At 38.6% G+C, this 12646-nt stretch overlaps 1 protein-coding gene across 1 annotated transcript in view; it reads right to left on the minus strand.

Moving 5' to 3' along the window:
* HCN1 (hyperpolarization activated cyclic nucleotide gated potassium channel 1) overlaps positions 1-11564 on the minus strand; it is a 363129-nt gene extending 351565 nt beyond the window's left edge. Inside the window, exon 1 of the mRNA XM_075183866.1 lies at positions 10986-11564. Within this exon, the coding sequence (XP_075039967.1) occupies positions 10986-11329 (344 nt within the window). The 5' untranslated portion in view covers positions 11330-11564. The remainder of the gene's footprint in view (positions 1-10985) is intronic.
* Between the last annotated feature and the right edge of the window lie 1082 nt (positions 11565-12646).

Here is a 12646-nt window from a genome sequence, read left to right on the forward strand (position 1 = left end):
GGTCAACAAACTTTCAAGCGTTCTTTGAAAACCCACCTCTTCAGACACGCTTATAATATTCCTCAACCACCCTCTTAACCTTACTACATTACCCTATTACCACCCGTTACACAATTTCACACAAGACAACTACTCCTTGACCAACATTGTTGTGTGACAGGATCATTTAGCTTATGAGTCACTTTTACCTTTGCAGTCTGGCTGGGCCGAAATGCAAAATGTAGACTTAACCTCATGTGTCAAACTCCCATTGTCCCATAGATAGTAAGCTTGCGAGCAGGGCCTTCTCACCTCTTTGTCCGTTTTACCCAGTTTGTTTATTAGTTTACTATGTTTGTCCCCAATTGCAAAGCGCTACGGAATATGTTGGCGTTATATAAATAAATGATGATGATGATAGGGTCAATTTGATAGCAGCCAATTAACCTACCAGTATGTTTTTGGAGTGTGGGAGGAAACCCACGCAAACACGGGGAGAACATACAAACTCCACACAGATAAGGCCATGGTCGGGAATCGAACTCATGTCCCCAGTGCTGAGAGGCAGAAGTGATAACCGCGAAGCCACTGTTCTAGCTTTAATTTCATCAACTTGATAGAAAAATGCTACATACTATTTACAATATTTCTCAGACAACTATTTCTATCCTAAAAACAGGGAAAAGGGGAGGGTAGAGGTGGGTTATGGGAGTAAATATAAATGAGTTCCTTTTTAAAGTAAATTTTAATGAAATAATTGCAAAGTTCAAGGCGTAATCTTGTTTTATATTGCATACAAATGTATTTTGATGCTAGCTATTTGTTATCAGTAAACATACTTCACTATGGACCATGTCAGTGCTATTTGATCCTACCACAGGCTCTGCAAATCACTGCCTTGGTGATTTGATCCACTTTGTGCATCTCACTAAACCATGGAGAGATCAGATGGCAATACAGTAGATATATGAGCTCTTCCAGTAAGAGGATTCCTGTTGTCTTAAGCGGAAGGTAAGTTGGAATCCTTAACTCTTCTTTCCTCCTCCAATGTTTCTATACCACAAGATGAAGCATCTGCCACTCCATCCTGATAGCTGTAGTGTCCCATATTGCAGTCAGAATGAGGGTTAAACTCATCATTCACTTAAGAGAAGCCAGAATTCTAGTCACTAAGGACTAAAGTCTCTACATCATTTATCCCATTAATTGCCAAGGTGTGGGTAGAACATGGAAGATTTGAGGACATGACGTATACTTAGTGTTATACTTAATGCAGTAAATTGGAGATATAACTTAAGAAGAAATATAAGTCTGGAAAACAGTAAAACCTGTATGATTCAATAAGGAACTTCCTTCACCGTACCCCAACAGCTCTGCTTATACAGCAAATGATTCAGAAGTTGCTCAATGAGCACTACCATATGTCTGTTGAAGTCAGACACTCATCCCAGGTCACTGATTTGGATCAATAATTAAATTGCCTCGTTAATAGCAGAAAATGTTTCAGCAAAATGTTACTTGTTTGCATATTACACAAACATATAATGCTAGTTACTGCTTTTATCTATTTATATAATACTTTCTTTTTTAAAAAAAATTAGACAATCAGAACATAGAATTTTTGTTACAGAATTTTCCTTTCGATCAATATGTATAGCACAGTACAAGACTGATCATGTGTAAAGATTGTCATCAATGTAACATATTCATTTATCACTCTCTTTTGTGCAGTTTTGAAATAGATAATGGCTTTAGTAAAGGGATGAAAAATAGCTAAATCCTGTGATAACAGTATGTGCCTGTTTCTGTGAAACAACTATTAAATGCTACTCTGAGGTTGAGGGAGGGGATATCTACTAGAGGTATTGTTTACAACCTTTTTTAAATAAAAAAAAATCATGATAAAATGAAAGAAATCGAACTCCTTCCATGAAGTAGCAATTTATACAGATTTATATCAATTTAAACAAGGTGAATTCACAAGAGATGTTAAAAATCATCAATATAGGTCCATTCATTTCAATGTGCCTATTAGTTTCAATTGTGCTTCCACGTCACTGAAATTAATGGGTGCATTAAATTGAGTGTGAGAAGCTACATCTATGTCAGCAATTTAGAAACACTTCTCGAATGGTCAGATGAATTCCAAATGATCCTGCATTTTTTCTCCCCATGTCTCCAGAACCCCTGTAGCATTAATTAATGTATTATTACATCAATAGAGACCCTGCAATATTTAATTAGGTTGTTAATTAATGTGTTACAAGTTTGATTAGGCTGAATATTGAAAGCTTTCACTGCAATTATAATAATGAAATAGTAGTAGTTGTTAACAAATTAATTAACTACGTAACTGAGGACTTCCAAATTTCTACCGATGTTAAGGAGGTCTGTGGACATGGGAATAAAAGCAGGACTCATGGGATTCAACCTGACAAATCAATAAGGTTTTCCAAATGACAAACTATCTAGCCACTTGGCTAGTAATGAAAAACTCCATAGTTGGATTATCTCACAATCCATTTAATGTGCTCATTTATTTCAAGAGACTTATCATTGCATCTGTGGAAGCAACATTGAAACGAATGGGCCATTAATGTCAATGCTTGTACATGAATAAAAGCGTGATTTATTTATATACCTCACTGGTTTTGAACTAATCCTGACTGTGAAACCAGTGAGGTTACTTTTTGACAGTTTCCATGATGAATCTTCTGAATCGATATTTCATGGATTGCCTTGTTTTGGGTTAATCACTGAGAAGTCTGTGACCTCAATCGTTGTACAGTGACTACAATTTGCTTCCGGAGGTTTAAAAAACTGTTTTTTCTTGGTCCTTGAATAGATTCAGTGATTAGGAAGTCGACCGACCTGTAAATCACTAATAAATAGCCATTTTTATCACCTTGGGTTGATGTAACATTCACATTCTCTATGTGTGGATACCTCTGCCATCTGCACAATATTCTGAGTAGTACAGAATCATCACACGTAAATTATTATTTTTAATGGACCTATTTCAGTTTCACACTCCTTCATTGGCTTTCATTCAAACAAAAAAACAAAAAACAAAATATATTTATTTCAAGTAAAAAAAAAAAAGACATTTGCTGTTAAAATGAACTTGCTACTTATAGCGTAGGCAGACATTTTGTGGTTGATTCAATAATCAGCATTTAATAGGAACTAGCGACATCACGAAGGACAAAGGGCACAACAGACTCTCATGCCTCAATGATGCCCCTAGTTTCTAGCAAATTAACAGTCTGCAGTCAAAACCCACAAAATGTCTGCCTCCAGGTGACGGATCCACTTTAAAGAGGAGGAGAATAACAACATTGTCAACTTGTATATAACAGAGCGGAGCAAACCACTCAACAATTATTGAACAGTTATGCAAAAAACTGCATTTTAAAGCTTTCTTGATTGGAGTATTTTATGATGTGTTCACAGCTGCCTAGGTAATTAAAATATTCAATTCACTGCTAATCAGCATTAGTAGGGTTCATGTTTGTTACTTTTAATTTCCACATTAAGCACACATAATTATTACTTAAAACCTCATGCACTGTAAATATTTGTGCATAAGCTGGTACTATGTCTTATTACAGGAGCTGCGGACACATTCATCTACTAACATAATGATTCATGATGTTTACGGGCTGTAAATAAGGTCACAGCTTCAATGACGTACAAGAATGCTCATGTGTCCTTGAGGTGCTAACGGCAGCCATCTTTGATTTGTGATGTCACATGTGACAGTGGATATTTCAAGAGCGCCAGAAAAACCTTCTCCCTCACCTTGACCTCAGATTCCAGCATCGGGCCAGGAAGTGTTTGTGGTAATCCTCCACAAGAAGCTGCAGTTCAGCCTGACTGCAGTCAGAAATGACATCTCAAATTAAAGAGACAGCGGCTTTCAAATGCTGGAGCAAACGTTATTTAATGCTTTCTTGTGCCGCTGTTGTGTTTCCTTTTAATAAAGTCAATTTTATTTTTAAATATCACAATAAATATGAAAATGCAATAGTTTAATTATATGTAATCGAATATTATTATTGATGTAGTCTTGTATATTTCAGTATAAATTTACCTTCTCGATAGCCGGGGGTATTCACCAACTGTGTGACGTTAATTGTTTACCAAGTATCCCCTCACAATTCTGAGCAGTTTTGTATGTTTTATTATTAATTAATAAATATTAATGGTATTTTGAGTTATAATAACAAAGTACCCACTGAAACTATCTAAAGTACCCCTGGGGGCGTTCTCTGGGACTATTAAAAAGTATTTATTTCTTATAGAGGAGGCAGCCATTTTGTGTACTGAACCAATATTAATAAAAGCTTGTCAATTCACTTAAAGCCAGAGTTATCACAGGTGGCTTTGGCAGTGCTTGTGGAATAGACTGTGGATAGTACTCATGCTAATACAGCCAAAACCAATTCACTAAGAATTAGTAATATGATTTTGATTTAGGTCACAAAATGGTAACCAGGACCACCGGGATGTCAATGTTACCACTCCCAGGGCCTCCATCTTGTTAATGATGTCAGTCCCCACACCCTGAGATCCGGTACTTTTCAACTTTTTCTCCCCCCTCTCCCCCATCATTTTGGGCTGATTATCACATAGTTGCTTACTCTCCCGGAATATGCGGGAGAGTCCCGAATTTTTGGGAGTTCTCCTGGCAAACATCCCGGATCCAGCCATCTCTATTGTTGAAGTGGGTGGGGCTAAACGCTCCTTCGTGGCCCCGCTCCCCTGCTGCGAGTCCCCGAAATTGTCCAAGATTGACATGGGTGAAGCCTAACGGTGCACCACGCATGGCCACGCCCCCTCAAAGGACCCCCTCCCGGACAGCTGGTTTCAAAAGTAGGCAAGTATGGATTATCACTATAGCAGGGGAACTCTACACTGACAATCTCCCTGTGATAGAGAGAATAAGCGCAGGATGTCTTCTACTAGGGGCAGGTTGAGGATTTGGGGAAGATTGGGGGAGATTTTATCAGTAGCACTTTGCACCTCTGCGGAATTTCGCTATAACTTTGCTTTGTCGAGTAACAAATAACAATACATTTATATACAGACAAATAGACAGTATATTCAATAGTACAATAGTACATATAGACCTGCATTATACTAGATACGTACAAACACATTTGGGCTAATGTAAAAAGACAGTCAGTAGTATATGCACAACACAAACACAACATGCAAGGTTTAGTAAAGTCAAGGCATTATAATCCAATGAAGAGATTAGTTAAAGTGAATGCTGCCAATCATTGAAAGCAGTTCATACTTTTGTGATATATTTTACCTATAAGATTTTAAACATAATGATGCTAACAGAAGTCCTCAATTTTTGGGATCTCTGTAGCACGGTAGGACAGATCCTATGACAGATCCTATGGCAGCTGTAACAAAACGTGGGAAATCAGTAACTGTTTCTGAGGGAATAAGTTCCAGTTATATAGTGAGACAGACAACCAGCAATATACTGCGGAAGCTTCCCAGTCATCACTAAATGTATAAATAGAATTTAAATCTATGATGGACCCAAAACATTACAATTCCATTTTCCAAAATATCCATTCTACTTTTCCTCTGAATGCCATTGATGCTACCATAATATAATTAGCTGACTAAACAAAGCTAACTGTACAAGGTCATCTGTTGTCTTGGGGCTTGCTGTGTAACGAGCAGTGAAGTAATGGTGTCCGATCCGTGGGGACACTCAATGTACCAAGCCTGACACATGTAAGTACACCACATTTACAGCAGATGTGCTATATGCTGCTTAATGTCGTCAATTGACTAAAGGCTCCAGTTGCAGATTTGTTGAATGAATTTGTTGACAACCCAGAAAGAATCTGCACTTTCTTTACTAGAACTGGCGCCATTAATCTTACCGAGACGTAATAACAGCAGCGTTACTGTATAATCTGTTATGGCCCTGAATAGATGACACCTCACCTGCGCTATCACTTGTAGTGCAAGGTGGACTGGTGCATCTGTGCATGGGGCCCGGGGGCCTGGAGTGCTATCAGACAGCTTTGTCCAATCAGCTTGTGTATGAGAACCAAGTAGAGCACAGCGATGCCAGGAGAATTATCTATTAATGGTGCAGGTGGAATCACATATACGTCTGTGTTGTAGATATGTGTCTGTATTCTAGATGATACGTGTCTGTGTCCTAGATGATACGTGTCTGTATTCTAGATGATGTGTTTGTGCTCTAAATTATATATGTCTGTGTTCTAGATGATATGTGTCTGTGTTCTAGATTATATATGTCTGTGTTCTAGATGATATGTGTCTATGTTCTAGATTATTTATGTCTGTGTTCCAGATGATATGTGCCTGTGTTCTAAATGATGTGTTTGTGTTTTATATGTGCCCAATACCACGTCTTCTAGATTATATATGACTGTGTTCTAGATTATATGTGTCTGTGTTCTAGATGATGTGTTTGTGTTTTAGATGATACGTGTCTGTGTCCTAGATGATACGTGTCTGTGTCCTAGATGATACGTGTCTGTGTCCTAGATGATACGTGTCTGTATTCTAGATGATATGTGTCTGTATTCTAGATGATACGTGTCTGTGTCCTAGATGATACGTGTCTGTATTCTAGATGATACGTGTCTGTATTCTAGATGATACGTGTCTGTGTTCTAGATGATACGTGTCTGTGTCCTAGATGATACGTGTCTGTGTCCTAGATGATACGTGTCTGTAATCTAGATGATACGTGTCTGTGTTCTAGATGATATGTGTCTGTGTTCTAGATGGTATGTGTCTGTGTTCTCGATGACACGTGTCTGTGTTCTAGATGATATGTGTCTGTGTTCTAGATGATACGTGTCTGTGTTCTAGATGATACGTGTCTGTGTTCTAGATGATACGTGTCTGTGTTCTAGATGATACGTGTCTGTATTCTAGATGATATATGTCTGTATTCTAGATGATATGTGTCTGTGTTCTAGATGATATGTGTCTGTGTTCTAGATGGTATGTGTCTGTGTTCTCTAAGATACGTGTCTGTGTTCTAGATGATATGTGTCTGTGTTCTAGATGATACTTGTCTGTATTCTAGATGATACGTGTCTGTATTCTAGATGATACGTGTCTGTGTTCTAGATGATATGTGTCTGTGTTCTAGATGATACGTGTCTGTGTTCTAGATGATACGTGTCTGTGTTCTAGAGGATTAAAAATTAGAAGACTAAAGAGGACAAATATACTTCCACATATTGTAGATCATCTGTTCGTGTTCACAACCATGTAAAGTGAAAACAGATCACTGATTTGAATTAAGAAATGAACAGTAATATAAACTACAACAGAATTATTAACCGTCGTTACCTATTTACTTATCACGCTTATTGTGGAACTTTCTCTGCTCTCTATATAAAGTACAACGCTGCTGACTGAGCGAGATCACCATGGAAGCCTCCATGAAAAGCGGAGACTTTGGAATAGATGTTAGTCAGTCTTAAATGTCCATTTAACACTTCCACGTGCATGGGAATAATGCGTTATGTGCAGGTTTACGTTTCTTTTTCATTTTGGGCTTTAGTTCCATTTTAAATGTAATTGTTGTTAGAGACTGATGCAAATAGTGATTGAAAACACAGCTGCCCTTAGCACTGTACAGTATAAGAGCGATGCACTGGTAGGACTAAGCTGGTAACACGTGTCATATTGTTGAACGTGTGAGGGTATAAAGAGATGTCTGTGCAGATCTTAGATAAATTGGGAAAGATGACCTACAACCCTGGGGGTAATATGGTATATGATGGCTAAATCTCTGAATGGGTATTAAGGGGTTAAGTGTTTGTTTTTAGAAAAATGGATTTATATGTGTAGGACAAATCTGAGACATGTATGTTATAAAATACAGATCCCATGATCAAGTATATCTATAGGCCTGGGCAGCAGGACATGGCAGCGTGAAAGGAAACAGGACTTGGTGGTCTGATCACTTCATGACAACCCTTAAATAAAAACTAATAATAAAAACCGCATGTGGAGAAAGCAGCGGGTCTACAAAGATGGAATAATCTGCAGAGCTGGAAGATGACGGATAGAATGATCCGCGTTCCTTGCGGAAATAATTTGGCAGATGAGTTCTCTATGTTCCAGAAGAACATTATTACAACAACACGTAAGCTACATGCAATCATCTAGAGATTAAATTATATGATATAGTTGTATTAGAATTAAACCACATAACCTTGTGGTAGGGATAGTATCTGCAGTGTTTGGTTACCAGATATGATCTTCAATTTTAATGGACACAGCAATTAACTTAAATTTGCCCTATACAGTTGAAATGATCTACGGACATGAAATAGGATGTCACAAAGTCTGGCTGAGTGGTGACATAATATACAATCCCAGGACGGAATTAATTGCTTTCAAAGAAATGTAAAATGAGCCGTACCCTAAAGATGAAATTAATGGTAGCTACAAATATTGTTGAACTCCAGGTCTACAACGTGTCTCACATAATATAAAGTCACCGTAAGCCAGGGTTGGACAAACCACTGGTCTCCAGGTTGCCACGGTGGCACAAATATGCATCCTGGCGAAAAAAGACTGTCGGCACTGATAGAGACACGCACAGGGCACCATCGTGTACTCATCACCCACACTTAGCCGTTGTCAGCACTTGAGTAAAGCAAGCCAGCGCCAGCAGGTGACATGGTATCCTCAATGCCCTTCTCCACGCTACCCACTGGGGCCAACCAGCTACCCAGTGCCAGCAGCGGATATGAGGGTGTGCCAGTGTGAAAAACTAAATAGAATTTCTGTGCATTGGTCATGTGACTAACTGCATCCAATGTAATATTATAGAAAATCAAAACGGGTATGTGTCCTTAAAATATATATAGTTATACAGATGTATGCCACTATCTATTACTTATATTAAACTAAGTACAGAGAGTTAAGAACACCAAACAGACACAAAAAATATAAAAAGCAGAAGTTATAACCCATAATGTAACAATAGACTTAGGTACAGTCATTGCGAATCCTTTATAAAGCTACTTCCAAATATTTTATTCTGGCAAGTTTAAAACATAAACAAGCTTCTTAATTATACGACAAGTAATGAAACAAGAAAGCCCCCAATGCTGTTATGGTCCCATATGGGTAATGAGAAGGAGAACCTGTCATTTATGGTAGTGTGCACACATTCTTGTAATACTTAGAAACATGCTATTTCCACTTGGGGAACATCGATATCAAATCAAATTTCAGAGCAGACTCTTTTGCACAATGATACCCATTTCACATGCATTCATCTCCATTGTTATTTTCTGTGTTGTTTCCTTATTTACTATAGTCACGCTGTCTGGTTTAGCCAATGCATACTGATCTCAAGACTTCCAAGTACTTTTTGCACACACAATAGTAAATAATATGTGTTGCTTTAGACTCTCAAGCCGACCACTAAGCAGCCTACGACTGTTACAACTATTGGTTGAGCCAAGTGCAAGGGACTGTATCTATTATGGTAAATTCAATGCAAAAGTATTTGTACATACTTTTGAATTTTTAAAACGCATAGTTAGGTATTATTTAGAAAACATGTGTAGATGGAGAATCTGAAATATGACAGACAATAATGTAAATATTTACTACGACAAATAATTAATAAAATCATGCACATTTTCTATTTCTATTCTTTCACAATAAACCTTTTGCAGCCTGAAAGGCTAGACCCGCATGCTTTGCTGTATCGCAGGCCTTTCTGGAAGCAAAACGGTTAAGTCCTAAAACAGTCTGTTCTTAGTATTACAGCACTCATTAGAACTGTCACACTCTGCTCCTGAACTGTAAGAACTAGTATCCATCCCAGTGACTCTACAGCTGAGGTTCTAACTGCCAGCACCACGGACAGCTACATCACTTATCCTTACACTACTAGAGTTTCTGCATTCTAATGAGAAGGCTTTGTTTATACCTAAAAACCCCATTCATAACTGACGTATGTATACGTTTAATAAGGAGCTACACAGTGTACACAATGGCCTACAAAATGCGTGTGTGTACGTGTGTGTGTGTGTGTGTGTGTATGTATATGTATATATATATATATATATATATATGTATCTCAACAACTGCAACCATTGTGACTTGGACATATAGCAAGTCATTCTGCTACTATCATAGGTTCCCATTAAACACATGTAAAATATGCATTATGTTTTCTCTGCTTCAAGGCAAAATATGGTATATTGAATACACTGACTTTAGCCATTCCCAATCATAGATGTGGACAACTGAGAGCTGAGAGGGGGTGAGTTATCCGCCGGTTTATCAACAGTACATTTTGCTGATATTACAGTTCCCCTTATTATTAAAATATACATTACAGAGATATGTGTGACATTTCTGTGTGAAGCTTACAGCCAGCATGGTCTAGTTTCAAGGTCATTCTTAGGAGTCTATAAATCACTCACTGCAGATATAGGTCATTTCTAAAAGTGATAAGATATATTTATATTTTTTTTTTACTGAGACTTGTGTTACCCGCCACACATTACCTCCAGCTCTCTTCCCATCCTAATGAACAGAATGCTCATGCCTCCAATAGGGAATATAACTATCTCAACTCCCAATTAGAAAATGACAATGTCTGCATGCACAAATGCCCTGCTATATAAAACCTAAATATAAAGAAATAAATTGCTTGTGTGCCTTTGTTTTAAATTCTGCTTCTGTGCTAGATCTTTCCATGCCTCACTTAACTTTGCTTTTTTTCTGATAAAGTTACTGCAGTACTATGTTATCTCTGTTCTAGCAGATTACTAGAAACTGAGGCAGAGACCACACACACACTGACACACACACACACTCATGCACAATTCAACAGCTTGACAATAATGCACTTAGGAAGTCATTGCACACTACTTGTGGCATCTGCCACCCAGAAGGGACAATTTAGAGCCAGGGATTACTGGAGGTAGATTTACATTAGATTAGCAGTTTACCTGAAGTCACTATAGGGATGTATGATCCAGACGCCTGCAGTTTTAACCCTCTCTTGCTCCTTCTCCACTGCCTTCTGACTGCCGAACATGCGAAGGGAGAATTTATTGACTCCTGGTTGCAGCAGAGAGCTGAACTGTCTTTGCATGAAGCCGTATTGCCTGCTGGGCCCCTCTGCATCCTCAAAGCCCACCACGGGGTCCTCGCCGTCTGTTTTGAAGCACACAGAGTTGCCATGCTCCTTCACGCTGGAACTGCTGGCAGTCAGACTTTTCTCTGCTTTCCCCTGAAATACGTTATTCCCTTCGTCCCTGCTGTTAGACGATGAGTTTAATTTGCTTTCCATGCTCGGGGGAGCAGGGTGCAGCTGAGATGAATTGTTGGGGGGGTGAAGCTGTAGAGAGAAGCAGACTAGGCTCAGTGAGCGCCTTGTCTACACCTCTCCTGCTCTCATCTGATGCCCTTCAGGAGCTCAGCCTATCTCCTCTGCAGCTGATGCTGGAAGCACACAGGCTCTGAGCTCTGCGTCGTCCTCTCACTGCTGCCACCTGCTGGAGCAGTGCGGTCAATGTCCGTCCTTGTAGTCGGCTGAATTACCTGGTGACATTGAGCTCAGTCCTTGAAAAAACATTGCTGCTTTTTTCCCCCCCTTGATTAGGGATTCCAAAATTGGAGCATTTTTTTTTTAATCTAAAAATAAAACAAGCAAAACAGTAACATTAAAATATAACTTGGCTTCTATGGATATTGAATGAATTCTCTGTTAGTATAATGAATCAATCATTGTAAGTACATTTGATGTGTGTGAGGGGAGGACAGAAAATGGGATCCAATGCCTGTGCCCAAAGTTGATCGTGAAACGCAGAAATCAATATAATTGTTCTTTTGTGTTAGTAATCACTTCGTCACTTATTTCAGATTGACTCCAGCAAGATCTTATTTGAAACCCAAGACACTTATTTACATGGATTGCCTCAGAAGCTTATTACATAGACTGTTTAATATATCTGCTGTAATTTATGCTGTGGGTGCTCCATAAAAATAAAACCTATATGTACAGTATATACAGATTCGTGCAAGGCTTAAAAGGATATGATGGCCTGTAACACCTTTGCAATATTATAAAACTAAAGAATATCATTTTTATTTTTATATATACCATATATAATAAAAGGTTATATTGGGGTAAATGTCTACAAAAAATTGTAAACTCAATAGGCAAACTTAGTGCCTATTGATTAGAGGTATGCAACAGGTGGCTGTGGTACTACAAATCTCAGCATGCCTTGCCAGCCTCTTAAGCGTCCTTACTTCTTTAACAGTATTACTTTTCAGCTACTTTTTGGAAGCAGGGCGCAGTGGTGAGTCTGATTTGACGAGCAACGTAAATGAAGCATATGTTTGAGTTCACAGCACATGACGGACTTGCCCCGTATGCCTAAACGGGCTTCTTCAATCCAATCTGGAAGGTCCACACTGCGCAATGCAGATGCCCTGGGTAATGTAACTCTCTGCCTGGTATTTCCAACATACAAAGAATCCATCTGAGTCATTTTAGGTTCCTGTGATCCCCCCATCCCCCTTTCTGTATGACAGCAGAATTTATTAGTAGCAGGCAGGATTCTCTTTCTGTACTAAGCAGGGCTTCAATTAACAGCGCGAT

The sequence above is a fragment of the Mixophyes fleayi genome, chromosome 1, assembly GCF_038048845.1.
Source record: "Mixophyes fleayi isolate aMixFle1 chromosome 1, aMixFle1.hap1, whole genome shotgun sequence".
In the NCBI taxonomy this organism is placed as follows: Eukaryota; Metazoa; Chordata; class Amphibia; order Anura; family Limnodynastidae; genus Mixophyes; species Mixophyes fleayi.